The sequence below is a fragment of the Manacus candei genome, unplaced genomic scaffold, assembly GCF_025592945.1.
Source record: "Manacus candei isolate 608988 ecotype Guabito, Panama unplaced genomic scaffold, ASM2559294v1 h1tg000002l, whole genome shotgun sequence".
NCBI lineage: Eukaryota > Metazoa > Chordata > Aves > Passeriformes > Pipridae > Manacus > Manacus candei.
The window spans coordinates 8,430,806-8,449,626 of NW_026138050.1; the positions used below are offsets into that span (position 1 = coordinate 8,430,806).

The 18,821-nt window shown below is 38.4% G+C and overlaps 2 protein-coding genes across 3 annotated transcripts in view; one reads left to right on the plus strand and one right to left on the minus strand.

The window, feature by feature from the left end:
- The window catches only part of SMG1 (SMG1 nonsense mediated mRNA decay associated PI3K related kinase), a 65,527-nt gene extending 49,028 nt beyond the window's left edge, over positions 1-16,499 (plus strand). For both annotated transcript variants that reach the window (XM_051774270.1, XM_051774333.1), the window contains 21 exons: positions 117-255; positions 343-452; positions 1,064-1,282; positions 1,704-1,894; positions 2,477-2,649; positions 3,043-3,322; positions 3,512-3,784; positions 3,902-4,136; positions 5,765-5,991; positions 7,211-7,361; positions 7,454-7,643; positions 7,865-8,334; positions 9,354-9,491; positions 10,378-10,530; positions 10,864-11,043; positions 11,258-11,485; positions 11,928-12,139; positions 12,338-12,444; positions 13,179-13,358; positions 13,502-13,608; positions 14,253-16,499. In XM_051774270.1, the coding sequence (XP_051630230.1) occupies positions 117-255; positions 343-452; positions 1,064-1,282; positions 1,704-1,894; positions 2,477-2,649; positions 3,043-3,322; positions 3,512-3,784; positions 3,902-4,136; positions 5,765-5,991; positions 7,211-7,361; positions 7,454-7,643; positions 7,865-8,334; positions 9,354-9,491; positions 10,378-10,530; positions 10,864-11,043; positions 11,258-11,485; positions 11,928-12,139; positions 12,338-12,444; positions 13,179-13,358; positions 13,502-13,608; positions 14,253-14,330 (4,041 nt within the window). In that variant the 3' untranslated portion in view covers positions 14,331-16,499. The remainder of the gene's footprint in view (positions 1-116; positions 256-342; positions 453-1,063; positions 1,283-1,703; positions 1,895-2,476; positions 2,650-3,042; positions 3,323-3,511; positions 3,785-3,901; positions 4,137-5,764; positions 5,992-7,210; positions 7,362-7,453; positions 7,644-7,864; positions 8,335-9,353; positions 9,492-10,377; positions 10,531-10,863; positions 11,044-11,257; positions 11,486-11,927; positions 12,140-12,337; positions 12,445-13,178; positions 13,359-13,501; positions 13,609-14,252) is intronic.
- Positions 1-18,821, minus strand: part of XYLT1 (xylosyltransferase 1) — a 597,640-nt gene that overhangs the window by 135,289 nt on the left and 443,530 nt on the right. The window lies entirely within an intron of this gene.

The following is an 18,821-nucleotide window of genomic DNA, read 5'->3' on the forward strand; positions in this document are numbered from 1 at the left end:
GTTGGGTTTGATTTGTCTTACACTTACACTTAAAATACTGTTTTAAGATGGTAGTCAGTCCAATGTGTTGGCAGAGGATTCCCACAAATAATTTTTTCCTGAAACTCTCTTTAAAGTCGTATGCAAGATCCACTGCAGTTATGTCCATGGTTGGCTACATCATTGGTCTTGGAGACAGACATCTGGATAATGTTCTTATAGATATGACTACAGGAGAAGTTGTCCACATAGATTATAATGTTTGCTTTGAAAAAGGTAATTTAAAAAATGCTCTATGTTATTCAAATAAAAGGTTTCCCTTCTTGCTCATTAAAAGAAACAACTTAAATTTTTATCTTAAAGGGAAGAGCCTTCGGGTTCCGGAGAAGGTTCCATTCCGGATGACGCACAATATTGAAACAGCACTTGGAGTTACAGGAGTAGAAGGGGTTTTCAGGCTTTCTTGTGAACAGGTACGTTAGGAAACATGAAAACTAAGGGCTATCACTTGCCAAATACTGTGTTACAACTTTTCTGCTGCTGGTTTATAAAGCCTTCACCTTTTCTGCTGTGATTTTTATTGGACTTATTTTAGATATATCCTATGATAGGTATTTAAGAAACATGAGAATGTCAGATACTTGCATGTCACACATTCGAGTAGTGGTACAGCTATGATTTAGGGGGAAAGGGGAAACTTCTAGCTCTAGATATAAAATGTTATATTTTTCCTGAATCTTTTCTTTGTGATGTTTTGCTTACCCTCTTTGAGACTCATCCTTTATAACGAGATATATTTTTAAAAAGAAAAATGCTCTGAGCAAGGGAGAGTTTTCTTCTTCAAGTGTCTGTAGCTGATGTATAGAGTTTGTGTGGAAGGTTAGAATGCAGTCTTGAATTTTGGTGACGTTCCTACAGGCTTAGCTGCATTTGTACATACTGTGGTGTTCTTCCTGCCTCCATAGTGGTTAAGGATATGTTACAGATTTCTGTACCTACTCAAGTACAGTATTTTGCATCTAAATTTCCACTGTTCTATGAGGATAATTGCAGAATCAGAATGAGTGTTTAAAATGTGACACAGGTCCTTCATATCATGCGCCGTGGGAGAGAGACTTTGCTCACGTTGCTTGAAGCTTTTGTTTATGATCCACTGGTTGACTGGACAGCTGGAGGTGAAGCAGGATTTGCTGGAGCTGTCTATGGTGGTGGTGGCCAGCAGGCTGAAAACAAACAGAGCAAAAGGGAAATGGAAAGAGATATTACACGCAGTCTCTTCTCTTCGAGGGTGGCGGAGATAAAGGTGCATTTACTACATTCATTTTCTACTTTAAAACCAAACTAGGCCTGTGCTTTAATTTCATTTATTTGTATTTGGGGGATGGTGGGAGATATGGTCATTTATTAGAAATATTATTGAGCTAAATTGAGTTTCTATTAAGGGAAGTGCTTATATTAAACTTGCAAGTATTTAATTTTCAGTTTCTGCATGCTTAATTGTAAAACATGTTTTGATGTTTTGGCTGCATCTGGGCTAGGGGAATAAAAATAGAGGCTTAGAGAGCAGTCTAAATAAAGAATGTCTGTGAAGATTTAGCACTTGTAGCACTGGAAGCAGTCCTAGATGAACAGTATTCATGGAAGGATTAAGTTCTGCCATATCTTACTTTCTCTTACCTGCTTGATTTAAGTGCAGTTCTGTAATATCTGTGTTTTGTTTACAGGTTAACTGGTTTAAGAATAGGGATGAAATGCTTGCTGTGCTGCCAAAATTGGACAGTAGCTTAGAAGAGTATCTGAACCTGCAAGAGCAGTTGACAGATGTAGAAAAGTTGCAAGGAAAACTACTGGAAGAGATAGAATTTCTGGAAGGTGCAGAAGGAGTGGACCATCCCTCCCACACGCTTCAGCACAGGTACAGAGGAGCCAGGAATTCTGGCAGGAGTCTCACAGTTCAATACAGTTGGTGTTTTAGTAATGTACTTATGGGTTACATGTTAGAAATGTGTATATATGAGAGAGGTGAATAGCCGGGTAAAAGCTGTTCTGTACAAGGAGTGACCTGCTTATTGTAAGAAGAACTACTGAAACCATTTTCCTTCTGAATAATCACATATATGTCCTGCACCTGATACTACATCAATGTAACCTGTGCTAGTCCAAGCTGACCCTCAGGTGTGCTGAATGCGGTGTTCTATCAGAATAATCCACATAAGGCAGCTCCTGCAATAGCAGAAACATCTTTTCATCTAAGTTATTTTTGAAGGCTATTTGAAATTGATGAAGGATTCCAGAATTGCATGAATATGCACATGCATTAATTATATTGTAGGGAAACAGTTATTAATGTAACGTTACTTTTATGTAATTGGTGAGAATATATTCATTTTCTGGTCAACCCAGTAGTTGTATTGTTTGATATGGTTATGTTTTCTATAGCATTAAGTACTCTTTTTCTTGTAGTAGTTACTTGATTCTGTGGCTTCAATAATTTCAGGTATTCTGAGCACACACAGTTGCAGTCTCAACAGAGAGCTGTCCAGGAAGCAATCCAAGTGAAGCTGAATGAGTTTGAGCAGTGGATAACACATTACCAAACTGCTTTCAGTAACTTAGAGGCAACCCAACTTGCAAGTCTCCTTCAAGAAATTAGCACACAAATGGATCTAGGTATAAAACCGTATTTGTGAGCGTGTTTTTAATGGTTTGAAAACAACTAGAGTTCAGTATCAAGGAGGCATTATGAGTATCCTCTAACTTAAAGGCAAGGACCTGTATGTAATAAATGAAAAGAAAGGGGCTTCTTCAGACGGTGACTTAGAGTACTTCAAGATTTCTGTGCCAAGCTGTCTGAAGGAACTTGTCTGTCTGTGCTGGTCTTCACTCTGGGCATGAGATGATTCTCTCACCTTGTGCTCAAAATTCTCAGTATGAATTCTCCATGCTTCCTTTATCATAAGTAAAAGAATATTTTTGAAAAGGTGTTAGAGCTCAGTGTTTGTATGCTATAAAACGTGTGTGCTTCAGAGATGCATCTTATTTTTTAACCATCTTTCTTAAAAGGTCCTCCAAGTTATGTCCCAGCAACAGCATTTCTGCAAAATGCAGGCCAGGCACATCTAATCAGTCAGTGTGAACAACTGGAAGGAGAAGTTGGTGCTCTTCTCCAGCAGAGAAGATCCGTGTTACGTGGGTGTCTGGAACAATTGCACAACTATGCAACAGTTGCTCTGCAGTATCCAAAAGCTGTGTTTCAGAAGCACCGAATAGAGCAGTGGAAAACCTGGATGGAAGAACTCATTTGTAACATGACAATAGAGCGTTGTCAGGATATCTTCAGGAAGTAAGTCAACAGAATAGTGCATTGTTCAAAAAAATTTTCAAGCTATTGTCCTAATTTTCTAATTAAAATAAATGCTTTTGCAAGGAGAGTATTTGTCTTACACAGACTATTTTTCCCATCTGCAGAGAAGAATGCAGTTAGCTAGTACTTGAGAAAAGAAAATTCTGTCCTTTTGCTTTTGCTTTGCAGGTATGAAATGCAGTATGCTCCTCAGCCCCCTCCGAGCATGTGCCAGTTCATAACTGCCACGGAAATGACCCTGCAGCGCTATGCAGCTGATATCAACAACAGGCTGATCCGGCAGGTGGAGCGTCTGAAGCAGGAGGCAGTCACTGTGCCTGTTTGTGAAGAGCAGCTCAAAGAAATCGAACGGTGCATAAAAGTTTTCCTTCACGAAAACGGAGAGGAGGGCTCGCTGAGCTTGGCCAGTGTTATCATCTCCGCTCTGTGTGCGCTGACAAGGTGAGTTCCCTCTTGTGAAACTTGGTGAGCTTGTGTGAGACAAGGAATATTCAAGTGATGTAATTATGTGAAGAGTGCAACAGCAGGCACGCTGTCTAAGTGTCGTGATTCACCTAGGCGAAATCTGATGATGGAAGGTGCAGCATCGAGTGCTGGAGAGCAGCTGGTTGATTTGACTTCAAGAGACGGAGCCTGGTTCTTGGAGGAGCTTTGCAGCATGAGTGGGAATGTTACGTGCCTTGTGCAGTTGCTGAAGCAGTGTCATCTTGTACCTCAGGACTTGGACATTCCAAACCCCATTGAAGCATCAGAAGCTGTTCACTTGGCAAATGGAGTCTATATCTCACTTCAGGTGATACTTTTATGTTACCTTTCCCCCCAACATTCAAGACTTCAACTAAGCCATTTTTAATAGATTCTTCCTTAAAGGGCTAAATGTTTGTTTATGATGCTGCTGAGTTTTTTTTTATTAAATCTTAGTCTTGATTGCTGTATTTGGCTGAGCTGAACAGGCATTTGCTACTGCTGTTTACATTTTTATTTGTTTGAAAGAAACTGTTTTGATCTATACATGATATATTGTAAAAACTGCTGTCAAGTAAGTAACCACGAGGAAGCAGTTAGTATCAGATTTATAGACAAACTAGCTTCATGTCGTGTTTTCATTCTTTTGCTCTGTTGCTGGCAGTCCAGAACAACTCCCAAACTGTTCACATTGCAATTTTTTTGTTTTCTGCTCCTTTTAAACCTACTCTAACCCTGAGATTAGCTCAGTTGATTAGAGCGTGGTGTTAATAACACCAGGGTTGTGGGTTTGATCCCTGTATGGGCCATTCACTTAAGAGTTGGACTTGGTGATCCTTGTGGGTCCCTTCCAACTCAGAATATTCTGTGATTATTTTTGCCTGAAACAAGTAGTTTCAAACAAATTCTGAAAACCTGTTGTACAGCCCCCTATCTCCAAGATTGGGAAGGAGAAAAAGACATTTTTAATTTTGTGGTTTAGAAATGTTTGCATGTTAATGAAACAAACAAAAAAACCCATCAATGGCAGCTTGAGTAAAATATCTGCTGAAGACTGATGTGACTTATAAACTGTGGCTGATGTAAATGGCTTTTTAAGGCTTTTGGTTACACTGTGTTGTATTTGAAAAGTATTCTCCTACCAAGCTGTGTAAGTACATTGGGATTTTCATCACTTTGTTTCTTCCATCTTTGAAGTAGTGACATTTCAGAACTGTTTCAGAAACGTGCATGGCAGTTTCATCGCATTGCAGTGGAGATCTTTCACCCACACATTGCTGTCCTTCATGTGAGCTCTTATCAAAGGTGCAACTCCCTGAGCAGTCAAGATAACCAGTCTTTTTGTTGTATTTTGTCTCATTTTGGAGGCAGAGCGTGTTGGTTCTTTCTCTATCTGATTTTATCCCTCTGGTGCATTCTACTTGGGGGAAATTGCTCTATGTCATTTGAAGTACTGTTTTCCTTCCCTGCATTGATTCCTGTGGTGTTAGTAGGACCCCAGCAAAATTATCACTACCTGGCGAATTTCTAATTCTTTTCCCTTGCCTACTCCAATGAGTTTAGCAAATCATAAATTCAGTAAATAATTTAATTCACTCATAGTTATGTAATGGAAAAGAAAAGCTGCACAGTTTGCTGAAATTGATTTACAAAATGATCTATGTGCCACCAAGCCTCTGCTGAGGATTGCTGTAAGGTACTGCAGCTGGTGCTGTGGAGATAGTTGTTGCTACATTGCTACAAATGTCAAGCCTTTGGGTTTGTACAGGGTCTAATGTATTCCTGATTTCTTTAAAGTTAAAAAGCAGACTTCTGACTCTTGGCTGACCAACATCATGTTATATTTTAGATAATACCTGCTGCAGCGTGGTGTAATGCTAAAATGACAAAAATATTGCATATGATATTTCCTGAGGGAGGAAAATTTCTTATGTTTTCATATTTATTCCCCAACAGGAATTGAACTCAAACTTCCGACAAATCATTTTTCCTGAAGCACTCAGGTGCTTAATGAAAGGAGAGTATACTTTAGAAAGTATGCTCCATGAATTGGATAATCTTATAGAGCAAACAACTGATGGAGTCCCTTTGCAAACACTGGTTGAATCTCTTCAAGCCTACTTACGAAATGCTGCTATGGGTCTAGAGGAAGAAACACATACTCATTACATTGATGTTGCAAGGTAAATCCCCTTTTTTTTTTTTTTAGTTCATGTGTGAGAGAATGAAGACTGCAGAACATTAGTTTGTGTAAATTTATTGTTTGATATATATAGGCTTTTTTTCCCAAGAATACCATTAAGCAAAGTGCAGTGTCTGAAATGCACTGTTTTCCTCTGAGTTTGTGTGTTTATCCACATAGATACACAGAAACAGGGAGCTATGGCAATTTACACTTACATCTGCTTAAAGCTGAGTTATGGTAGTCACCTTGTTCCAAAATATGTTGCTGTGATTTTATATTTAAGGTTAAAGGATGCTAAAAATAGGAGCTGGTTCATTAGTTTGTGGGAGGAACCTATGGAAGGGAGAGCTTGTAACCATGGCACTCCTCATCAGGAGGTTTGATGAGCAGCTTTTGCATAATGAGTCAGTGACTTGATTAAAAAACCAAAATGCAAACAAACACAACCCCAGACAAACAAAAAGACTTGTGCATCTTGTAATGTGGGACAGTGCCTTTCTGGGGAAGTGCTTGGTACACAACTGAGCCAATTCCAAAGCTTCCTTTGAGCCAGTTGTGGTGGCTCCATCAGCAGTACAGCCAAGGCTGTACCCACTGAAAACAATTTACCTTGTTTCTCTTAGATTAGTTTTCTTCCTGGTTTACTAATTGGCAAGCCTGCTCAGCCTGTTAGTTGAGGGTCAAAAGTGACATGAGGGAAGGAGGGGATGAGACCACCCTTCAGGAGCACCCAGCTGTTAAACTGTCTCAGCCATACCCTGAGACCTCACCCTCCACCATTTACCCCACACTCCTGTCAGTTATATATGTGCATGTTATAAAACCAGTGCTTGGTTTACAAGGAAGGAAAGGTGATATGTGCCTCTCTAGCTATTCATAACTTTAACATGCTCATAGGAAATACAGTCTGTATCTTCTACCTGTATTTTAAGGCTATTATAAAATATATAGCTATATTATTTATAGCTTTGTAGGTGGTCCTCTAATACGATCTTGTCTTATATGGTATCCTTAGCTGTTCTCGAGACCAGCATTGGGATTCATGTGGAAACAGGGCAGGGAGGGTGGGAAAAGCCTGCAAAAATTTCACCTTGTGCAGGTGCATCTTAATTCCAATCTCTTCTATCTGTGGGATCAATCAGCTTAAAAAAATCCTGTTTACTGGGGACTAAGCAAAACCATATAAACTTCCTTTTTACTTTTTTTTTTCTTTTAAGAGTACTTCATGCTCAGTATGGTGAACTGATTCAGCCGAGAAATGGTTCAGTTGATGAAACTCCCAAAATGTCAGCTGGTCAGATGCTTTTGGTAGCTTTTGATGGAATGTTTGCTCAAGTGGAAACTGCATTTGGTTTATTGATTGAAAAGGTATGGATCTGTTCTTTTTAGGGTACTCTTTGAGTCAAAAATAGGAAGCTTTTGTAAAAGCAAACCTAATTTATTTCCTTTATATTGCTTAGCTAAACAAGATGGAGATACCTCTTGCTTGGCGTAAGATTGACATAATTAGGGAAGCCCGCAGCACCCAGGTGAACTTCTTTGATGATGACAATAATCGGCAAGTTCTAGAGGAAATTTTCTTTCTGAAGAGACTGCAAACAATTAAAGAATTTTTCAGGCTCTGTGGTACCTTTTCTAAAACACTGTCAGGTAAATAAATGTTACCAAATATTGAGTATGGCTTTATCCACTTCTCATCCTGTTCAGAACATAAAATGGGCACTTTTACTGTAACTTAACCCTTCATATATGTCAAGGATGCAGAAATTCAAAATAAATTCCTGTGATCTGTGTTTATAAGTTGAGTAATATTTTTCTAGGTGCTTCAAATATTTTTTTATAACAAAAATACTATTTCTTTCCTTTAAAAGGAATCAGTTCACTTGAAGACCAGAATGCAGTAAATGGACCTGTTCAAATTGTCAATGTGAAAGCCCTTTACAGGAACTCTTGTTTTAGTGAAGATCAAATGGCCAAACCAATTAAGGCTTTTACAGCAGACTTTGTGAGGCAGCTTTTAATTGGCCTTCCAAATCAAGCTTTGGGACTGACTTTGTGCAGCTTCATCAGCGCTTTGGGTGTTGATATCATTGCTCAGGTAGAGGCTAAAGACTTTGGAGCAGAAAGCAAAGTTTCTGTGGATGACCTGTGCAAGAAAGCTGTGGAGCACAACATCCAGATTGGGAAGTTCTCCCAGTTGGTGATGAACAGGGCGACAGTTCTGGCGAGTTCCTACGACACCGCGTGGAAGAAGCACGACTTGGTGCGCAGACTTGAGACCAGTATTTCTTCTTGCAAGACCAGTCTGCAGAGAGTGCAGCTGCACATTGCCATGTTCCAGGTAAGGTCACAGCCCAGGGCTGTTTGTTTCTGGATTGTGTCTGTGGAAAGTGAGCGTGGGTTAGGGTGTCTGAGCTCAACAAAACCTTATATTTTGTTGCATAAGTTCTAGAGTATTTTAATGTCCTCTGTTTTGGTTTTAAATTATGCTGTAAATATACATGGAAAAAAAGTGTTAAAGCTACCTCCTTTTCAAGACTAGCTGCTTCATAAGAAGCAAATCTGGCAATGTATAAATTATTTTTGAGTCAATATGTGTAATTTTTTTTTTCAATAGCCATTAAGTCATTTCTTAGAAAATAGGTCATTCACTGGCTTTCTTACTACCAATGCTGTCCCATTCTCCCTCTGTTTTCCAAACAGATTATGACTTTAAGGGAGAAGATTGCTTAAAACAGCATGCATTGCTGAATGTCGTCTTGTATCTTTCCTTCAAAGTTTTAATGCATTAACTGTGTCCTTGCTCCACTGTTTGCCTCATCAAAAAATATAAATAGCATTATCAATCCTGAAAAATGCTCTTCTGAGGCCTTAAATAAATGCCATTGTGTACCTTGAACTGTACACTGGGTATCCAGTTGTATTGTAGTGTCAGTGCTCTTGATTTTATAGTGATTTGTAGGTTAAGGGACGAGGCTTTCTCTGTTGTCAGTTAATAAACCATTCCATAGACTGGTGAACAAAGTTGTATTGATTTTAATGCATCACAAATGAATTGTTTCTTAATATTGATGGCTTTTCCTTCAGTTCAAAAAAATGTGTGTAAATCACTTTTAGTAAGTTAGTGACTGTTTAATGGTACGAACATCCAAGCCAGCAGAACATAATTTACAACTTCTTGTATAATTTAACGCTCTCTAAGGACTTAGATACCAGCCATGCTGGTATCATCTGACATGCAGCCCTTTTAAATGGCCTTACTCATAAAATGTACCAGAGCACTAGAATTGCTGCTTATGAAGCAAAGTCTTTTGTGCTGAGCAGTTCTGATAACCGAGTGTTGCTGTTACCTTCTTAAAGTGGCAGCATGAAGATCTCCTCATCAGTCGCCCCCAAGCTATTTCTGTCACTCCTCCACCTCGCTCTGCAATTTTAGCCAGCATGAAAAAGAAACTTCACACACTCAGTCAGATTGAAGCTTCGATTGCAACAGTACAGGTATGACTGTTTTGGGGAGGTTTGTTCACCCAAGTATTGAAATGTGATTCTAACACAAACTTCAAAATCATCTGCCACTTTCAAACTATGTTATCTATCTTGCTGTTGTGCACAAATGTCAGGGTGTTTAATAGATCTCTTTCATTATGTCTGATATATCTGTCACAGTGTTTGATTTTGCTGTCTCATCGAAAACATTTTCTCTGGAATATCAGTAAATCTCTTTGAGGAAAAATACAAATCTGTTAAGGTGCCTTTCTTTCTGAAGGGTGCTCATGGTCCTATTCTTTGTCTGCCTTAGAATTTACTACAATGATAGTAAATAATTTTACTAGCTAAGTGTCAGAAGCTTCCTTTGTAGATCTGTGCAAAATTATTCTGTATGTGAAGGTTTGTGTACTGTGGCTTGGCTCAGCTTTTTAGCTTTTCTTGGTGTCGGTATTATAGAATGTTTAATTGTTTAAAATAAATAATGTTTAGCTTCCTGAATTTTAATTTCCCTTTTTAGTTATAAAGCTACTATTTGTAATAATTTTTTTAATTATTTGCAAAATAATTGAGGACTTCCATGATTTTATATAGTTCTTAGCCTAAAAATGTGCTTACTTTTGCTGGTTTTTTTTTTTTATGGCAAGTTGAGATCTAGACCTGTTACTTTCCATAACAATCAAACTCAATTGTGATGTGTACTGAAAATAAACCTTTAAACAGCATAAAGTAACGTGTACAAATCATGAATATCACAGTATTTCACATATATGGGCATAAAAATGTGTTATATATCCATTTTTTTTTTTAAGCTAGACTTGGAATGATATATATCAGTATGGATTGTATATATGTATATATAAGTGGGGTTTGGATTTCTTTTTCTTCCCTGATGCAGGAGAAACTAGCAGCACTTGAAGCAAGTATTGAGCAGCGTTTAAAATGGGCAGGAGGTGCTAATCCTGCACTGGCACCAGTCTTGCAAGATTTTGATGCCACTATTGCTGAAAGAAGAAACCTTGTACTTAAAGAAAGTCAAAGAGCAAGTCAGGTATTATAGATAAGTACAGTACTACTGATTCTAAGTGTATTCACTCTTCATTTCCTACTTGAGATTTATGTAGAAGATATTTTTCTACTCTGCCTCTAAAGGCCAAACATAGATAACCAAAAACTTCTGGGAATCCCTCTTGAAAAGCAATATGAATAATCTCTGTGAGAATTGCTGCAGGGTTGGATGACCCTGAGATGATACAGCTACTGTAACAGAGCAGTATCTGTGTGTTTAAAATTCTCACTTCTAAGGATGTGAAAAAAAAATGCAGCTTGTATAATAGGCAGTTGGATTGGAATAATTTTTCTCACTCTTGCTTTGATTTTTCAGGTCACTTTCCTTTGCAGTAATATCATTCATTTTGAAAGTTTACGTACTAGAACAGCAGAAGCCTTAAATCTTGATGCTGCTTTATTTGAACTTCTCAAACGCTGTCAGCAAATGTGCTCCTTTGCATCACAGTTCAACAGCTCAGTGTCTGACCTGGAGCTTCGCCTGCTCCAGAGAGTGGTAAGCAAAGGTCAAAGCAAAACTTAAACATTATAGAATCCCTGTAAGGAGTTCTCAGTTTTGTGTTCCATTCTAAGTCAGTGTTATGTGTCTCTTCAAATGGGGTGTGGATCACAGGGTTTGTGCTGTCAGCTGATAAACACTTTGCAGCGGCATCTACACAGTAATTGAATTTTATCTCTGGATACAGATAAAATGTTTCTGTTATTTTTAGGGCACTGGTCTTGAACATCCTATTGGCAGCTCTGAATGGCTTCACTCAGCTCACAAGCAGTTGACCCAGGAAATATCTACCCAGAGAACAGTACAAACAGAAAGAGAACAGCAAATAGAAACAGTTTGTGAAACAATTCAGAATCTGGTGGATAGTATTAAAACTGTGCTTACGGGTCATAACAGACAACTTGGAGATGTCAAACATCTACTGAAAGCTATGGCAAAGGTATGCCTGAAACATCCTTAAATTTATTCCTCAAACTCATGTCAATACAGTTTAAGAAAAATAACACTTGCAGCTATGTGCTTTTTAAAGTATCTAGAAATAGTGAAATGTGTTCATGCATATGGAGTTCAAGACATAGAGTTAATTTTATCTCTTAAGAATTCATAAAACTTTCTTACATTAGGCTAAGCAGGCTTTGGTTGAATTGAACCTTTTCTCTCTATTGGCAGTTGAAATACTTTGTTTATAAATTCTCTTGGGTTTTAATCAATCAGTAAAATGTTTTACCATTTTTGAATTTACCTTCTTGAAATGTAACTACTGAACATTATGGTTATTAGTAGTCAAATGACAAACTGAGGGGCTGAAAGGGCTAAGAGATGCTCAACTTTATTCTCAGCCAAAATATAGCAGTTAACCTTTTTGCACACCTTTGTTACAGGATGAAGAAGCAGCTTTGGCAGATGGTGAAGATGTTCCCTATGAGAATAGTGTTAGGCAGTTCTTGGGCGAATATAAATCGTGGCAAGATAATATTCAGACAGTTCTGTTTACATTAGTTCAGGTTATGGGTCAAGTCCGCAGTCAGGAACATGTTGAAATGCTGCAGGAAATAACTCCCACCTTGAAAGAACTAAAAACACAGAGCCAAAGGTAAGGAAGTCATCTTGTCTGAAGTGAGAAAAGGCATTTTGCTTGTCTGCTTTCATGTAGCAGGAACACATCACGAGGCACCTACTTGATGGTTGTCTTAGAAAGCAGAAATCTTTTTGCAAAATTTGACTTAATTTTCTTTTTGAGTTTTCAATAAGTAGTTGCATGAATATTTATCAATTTCATTATGTTTTCTAGTGTCTACAATAATCTGGTGGGTTTTGCATCACCCTTAGTCACGGATACATCAAATGAATGCTCAAGCCCAACTTCTGCTCCTACATATCAGCCAACCTTTGCTGCAGGTAATACTTGAACAAGTGCAAACATGAAACCACCAGGAATTGATATTAGAGAGGGGATCTTAGCTCTTACTAAATTTTGAAATACGGACAACTTCTATAAGATTATAAAACCCCATAAAATTTAAGTAATACATCATACAATACTGAATGACTGCTTGATCGTAGCCTTTGGGATCTGGTTTCACCCCACAACACCTAGAACACATGGTGTTCTACACTGTCATATGTATCAGCTGAACTGTAGTTTCTGTTAAATTAGTATTAAGATACATGATAACTTTGGAATTAATTTGGAAACCCTACAAAAACATTCATGTCTGCAAAATTTTCATTACAGTTAAAAACATGAATAGCATTTCTCATGAGAAATCCTTTCTATTTAAAGAATTATTCTACTGTCAATATTGGGACTAGGTACAGGTTTATAACTTCTATCAAGAAAAAGGATTGCATTTTATAACTGCCCTACAAATGATAGAGGTTGAGAGCCCATGAAAATTTGCTTAATGTAAACAAATGTTTTGCAGTGGAATAAAACTTCTTGTTTATGAAGTGAAAGAAATTAGAAAATGCTAAGATTGAAAACTGGCACGGAGTTTAAAATGCAAATTTAAAATGCATTTGTTCTGAAGGAGTGATAGTTGCATTTGATACACATTTAATTGTGCTTTTTCTTGCCTCTATAATACATTATTATTTTGAAGACTTTAAGCGCTTTTAAACTTTCTTTCCAGCTGTACGTAGCAATACAGGGCAGAAAACTCAGCCAGAGGTGATGTCACAGAATGCAAGAAAGCTAATTCAGAAAAACCTTGCAACATCAGCAGATACTCCTCCAAGCACAGTCCCAGGAACTGGCAAAAGTGTTGCTTGTAGTCCCAAAAAGACAGCCAGGGACCCTAAAACAGGAAAAGGTAAATACAGGCCTTAAAAGAAATAAACAGAAAAAGCTAACCAAAAAAATCCCACCACTGACAGCAACAAAGAAACCTAAAATGCCTTGGTGGTTTTCTGTGCAGGAATGTAAAATTGGATTAACTTTATTTTGTGCCTTTAGCTGTGCAGGAAAGGAATTCATACGCAGTTAGCGTGTGGAAGCGGGTCAAAGCCAAGTTAGAGGGCCGAGATGTGGATCCCAACAGGAGAATGTCTGTGGCTGAACAGGTGAGTGGAAAGTAATAAAATTGCAGTGCTGGTCCTTGCTTTTTTAAATATGTGGTAGTAAGGATGTGTGTGCTGAAGTGTGCCTTCAAGTTCCTTTTGGGGTGTGGGACATATTCCAGTGCAAATCAGGTTTGCTGCTGCCTTGTATTGTTGCATTCATTTTTTTTTCCTGTCATGTGCCTTTGTTTTCTATATGGGAGGTTTATGTAAAGTCATGAATTGGATAGAACTGCCTTTTGTCTTTCAGTAAGCTAACATTTGTTCCACAGCTGTTGATAGGCAAGGAGAACACGAGATCTGTACAGCTGTCCAAGGACAGAACTTGTCTGTGTTTGCTGAGATAACACAGCCACGCTCCTGTCTCTGGGAAGTGGAGTCAGGGGACCCAGTTGTCCATATCAATTTAAGAATGTTGTAGCTATTTTCCAGACAGGGGCTATTATTGAGATTGTATGACCTTTTTTTGCCCCTGCAGTGCAAATTCCTGTTTCTTATGTGGACTGTGCAAAGTTATGTTTACAGTTACAATAGTTTTTCTTCCACTGAAACATTTGCAGGTGACATTCAGCAGTAAATTCTAAGATCACTTAAACACCTTTACAATTTTATCTTATTTTTAATTACTTGTTTGACCTTTTTAATAGGTTGACTTTGTGATTAAGGAAGCAACTAATCTAGATAACTTGGCTCAGCTGTATGAAGGTTGGACTGCCTGGGTATGAGTAGGGAGACAGCAGATCGGTCTGGTTCAGCGAGGTCAGACATCCACCAGAATCAACTCGGCCTCAGGCATCCGTAGCCGCACCACAGTCGGTGGTGATGCATACTGGGGCTTAATCTGAGGAAACCTAGGAAATCTCGGTGCACTGGGAAGTGAATCCTGCAGGATAGCTGCACTCAGGGATACGCTAAACACAATGGTCTGCAACCCCCACGGTCAAGGGTGAAAGCTCACCGCTTGAGCAACACGGTTTGTCTTTCTGCTACGGAAGAACTGCAAACGTGTCTGGGGGTCAGCTGCAGAAAGAAATCAGGATGCTACAAACCGCAGAGTGATTTGGAACTCAATTCCATCTGACCCTGTGAACAATTCAGGAAACACCGAACCCTGTTCAAAGAAAAACAGAAAAATGGGGCCATGAAGAAATCACAGCAAGGGCAGATTTGATGCATTCAGATTCTTGTTACTCTTGTTACGTGGCAGCAGTGCTGGTTGAGTCGACCAGTTAGTACGGGAAAAGGCTACAAAATGTAAACTTCAGAAATGGACTGAAAGCAAAGAGCTGTACATCAGATATACGCTGCATTGGAAGAACTTCTGAGATAGAAGAAAAAGCCTTTGTTCTCTTCTCCCTTTCCTCTTTCCTTTCTCTCCTCCCTTCCAGCCTCTCCTTGCATACACCCCTCTTGGCTTATTCTTGTAGGTTAGGTGTACTTCCAATATACTTTTTATTTCAATCCTTCTACTTCACAGTTTAGTCAAATTAACAACTTGAATTTTGTTTGGTAAACAATTTTTCCAAAAGCACTGAAAATATAGAACATCAATGATTACTTATGAGTTGGATGGTCAAGTGCAAAATGTAATTTTGGTTATTTTAAAGTCATTTTTGTGATTCTATTATGTACAGTTTCTCAAAATTGTCACTGTGCATTTAAAAGTAATGAATTCTACAGGCATTTGATTTAATGTGCACTTCCCTCTGCTTGCACTGTACACTTTTTTGTAATTCAAATTGTCCCTCCAATCTCATTCTACTGTGATTGCTGTAGTTTCTTTCGTACGACGTAGCTAAACCAATGTAATCTTTACCTTTTTAAAAACCAGGATAGAGTATCTAGTAGAGTTTTACATTGTTGATGACAGATAAACAATAAAGTGATGTTCTGATGGAGGTAGAGTGATATGCCTTTTACTTCACTTTCCTAATTCTTTTAGTTTACACTTGTAAATTCTATTGCTTCACGTCACAGGGGTATACGTATAATCCAAGAAATGAAGGACTCTCCAATTTTTTTTCAGCTAGATCTGTAAAGATTTCTGCAAAGTAGTTTTCCTTTGCCATATTACTTCTATAGATGGTTGTTCAGTAATGCATCCGTAGGGAATCTTCCACCAAGGTTTTTTTTAATCAGTTTTCAAAGTGTGATTATGGTCAGAAAAGTCTCTCTAAAAATGGCATCATCTTACTTGGATCGAGGTCCTGCTTGTCTGCTGGTTGTCTAAAAGACTTCTTGCTTCTTTTTTTTAAGTGGGACACCTTTAGGAAAAGGCAACTTCCTTTTCTTAGAGCAAATAAACCCCACAGAATTCAATTACAACTACAGAATCATACTGGTGCTGATATCTAAAGCAGAAATGCACACTGGCATTCTCAACCCAGATAAATTTGTGTAGTTATGTATTAAAAAATTCTTTTCTGTGAACTTCATCAGTTCATTATGCACAGTTCCTGCAAAATGGGGGAAGATCCTTTATGCCATTTTAGTCACTTTTCAGAGTAAAAACACACTTTAAATACAGCATTTTTCTGTTAAAATCCAAGTACTAAAGGATTTGAGCCAAGCCCACTACTGGTATAAAATTAATTTAATTGAATGGGTTTGCAGCAGTTCATCTGAGTATGAAGCTTGGCTGGTAATTTTCGGATAACATAATGAATGCCAGGCAAACTTGTGTTCCTTTCAGTATTTGCACTATGCTAACTGCTCTGCCTCCGCAGTAGGTCTTAGAATTCACTTTCTCCTCTGTTGCCAATTTTTCGTGGACATGCACTTTGAAGTGTAGGAGTTTTCAACAGTCACATGGCCTTCCTTGCACTCTGATTGCCTGATTACCTCTAGGGAAGTCACAGGCTTTGCATCTAACAGTACCCGTGCAAATGCATTCCACTGCCGCTGCTTCCTGCCCCTCTGCGCCGTGCATCGCAAGGAAAGGTGTTGGAATGTTGCAGTGAAGAACATTCATATGCAGAACAAGACACTTGACACTGTTGGTCCTTTTCATTTTTCTCCAGTTTAAAAATAACCTTACGAACAATCTGTTGGAGAACCATAGAAACAGGAGCGTGTTGTACCTGCTGTTTTGTTTCTTGGAAGCTGGGGGGAAGGGAGGGGTAATGCACTCACCTGTGGCTCATGTATTATACCTCTGCAATCCAGAAATGAAACACTTGTGTGGAGATGGGTTCTTACTGCGTAATTTAATAAAGTTTAAACAAACAAACAAAAAAGAATATGTATTTTTAATTTCCTTTTATGCAAAACTACGTGTGGTTGTGAAAATTACAGGGAAGAATGAAGTGCCTGATACAAACAAATACAAACCAAACCCCAAATTAAGGCAGGATTCTCCAGAGATTTAATTTGCATAGCTAATGTAAAGGAGACAGCTCAGATGTGCAGGAGTTAGTGGGTCTGCTTCTGTGTGCTGGTGCATTTTTCTTGGAAATGTTGACAGTATGGCAGGTTAGTACAGTCTTGGTGACACCGAAAATCCAGATTCTGTGCATGCAGCTTGCATAGTAAGTAAGACTGCATTAGTTACATTCTCTTAAAAGATGTGTCTCTTATAAAGACATAAGGATACTTCATTTCTTTTCAGTAAAACTGCTATGTTTACCTTTCTCTGCAGTGAGGCACACCTAGGGTAATGCTGATCTGGAATCACGTCTCTAAATACATACAAATCAGTTGAAGCTGTAGAAGTCAAACAGTTCAGCTGATGGCAGTTTTTTTGTGTGCCACTCACCTGCAGTAAATGATAACCAAGGGATCATACTATGAAGTAATTTCTCAAAGCCAAATTCCACGTATGCTGGGCAGTTTTGTTACCCCCTCCCAATCATACAGGCTTGTGGTTGAGATGCTCCTAACCCTTTGAAAATCCATTTGCTTGTTTGCCTCTCTTCCTGTTCCCCTTCTGTAAAGCCAGGATGTGAGCACAGCTCTGCCAAACAGGTTGCTGGGATGTGTTAAACTGGAGTCTTTAGTGGTGTTGGTAGGTTAATGGCAGTGTCAGTGTAACTAAAAATGAAACTACAACAGATCTGTACAGTTATTTTTGTACTTTGTAGGGACTTCACGGTCTGGTTTTGCTTTGTAACTATTAGTTTTGCCTTCAAGGATTAGTCTATTTAAATAGTAATATTTTGTCTAATTTTTCAAGTATCTGTAAAAGACTCCAGGATCATATAAATTGGACATCAATCAGAGGCAGGGAGCTAGTTTTCCAAGGAAGAGTGAATGAGAGATCTATAAAAGCATTGGTGACACTTTAGTGCTGTCTATAAACAGCACTGGTAAAATCAAACTGCTTGGGGATATCTGAATGAGAAGCACCATATAAAAGTATTCCTTCAGAAATACGAGAGGATTGGAGAAGTTAAAGCTCTTGTTTTTCTGAATGCTCTAGTCTTGAAGGTTAATTTCCTTCAATTATTCATCAGTGTGTTCTGTGCCTGATACATTAGACATGCTGTTTTAGTACACTCAAGTACTTCAAAGGTTTCTTTGCTTTCTTTTTTTCCCTTTCCTTTTTTTTTTTTTTTGGCAAGCTTTTCCTAAAATTAGCAGACACCTACACTTTATTACACTTTCTGCATTAAAGAATTGGGCTAGGAAAAAAGTTTAAGATGCCACCCATGTTTCTTAACACGGTCTCAAATTACAACATGCACTTTTTCCTTTAGTGGAAAATGGTTATGAGTATACATTTTAGTTAGAGAAGTTTATTGGAAATACAGATATTATGTACAACTACTGCATGTACTTAAATGCATAGCTGATTAGAGCAATGTTGCCATTCATCAGGCTAATTTTTTATTAATAGCATAATAAATGCATATTAGATATGATGAAAGGGTGGAGGCTGGACATGCAAACTTTGTGTCTCTATTCTAAGTGCACAGAGCAACTACACTGCTCCTCTTAAAGGTACTTTGGAGTTAGCTTGGGCATTTAATGTTCTGTGCATCTGCTGAGAGAATTTCAGTAAAGGAAGACTGATCCCATTGCAGCAAACAAAACAATCGGCTGGCTGTAGCTCAGGTGAGGTTTGAGAGGTGGGACTGAGCTAATGCTATTGCCACCCTCTGCATCGGGCACCAGGGCTCAGATTTTAACAACCAAATTTATAAATATATACATGTATATGTACACACACACATTGTTTCTGATTTTACATGGTGTTTCACAAGGCCTGGCTGGTGGCT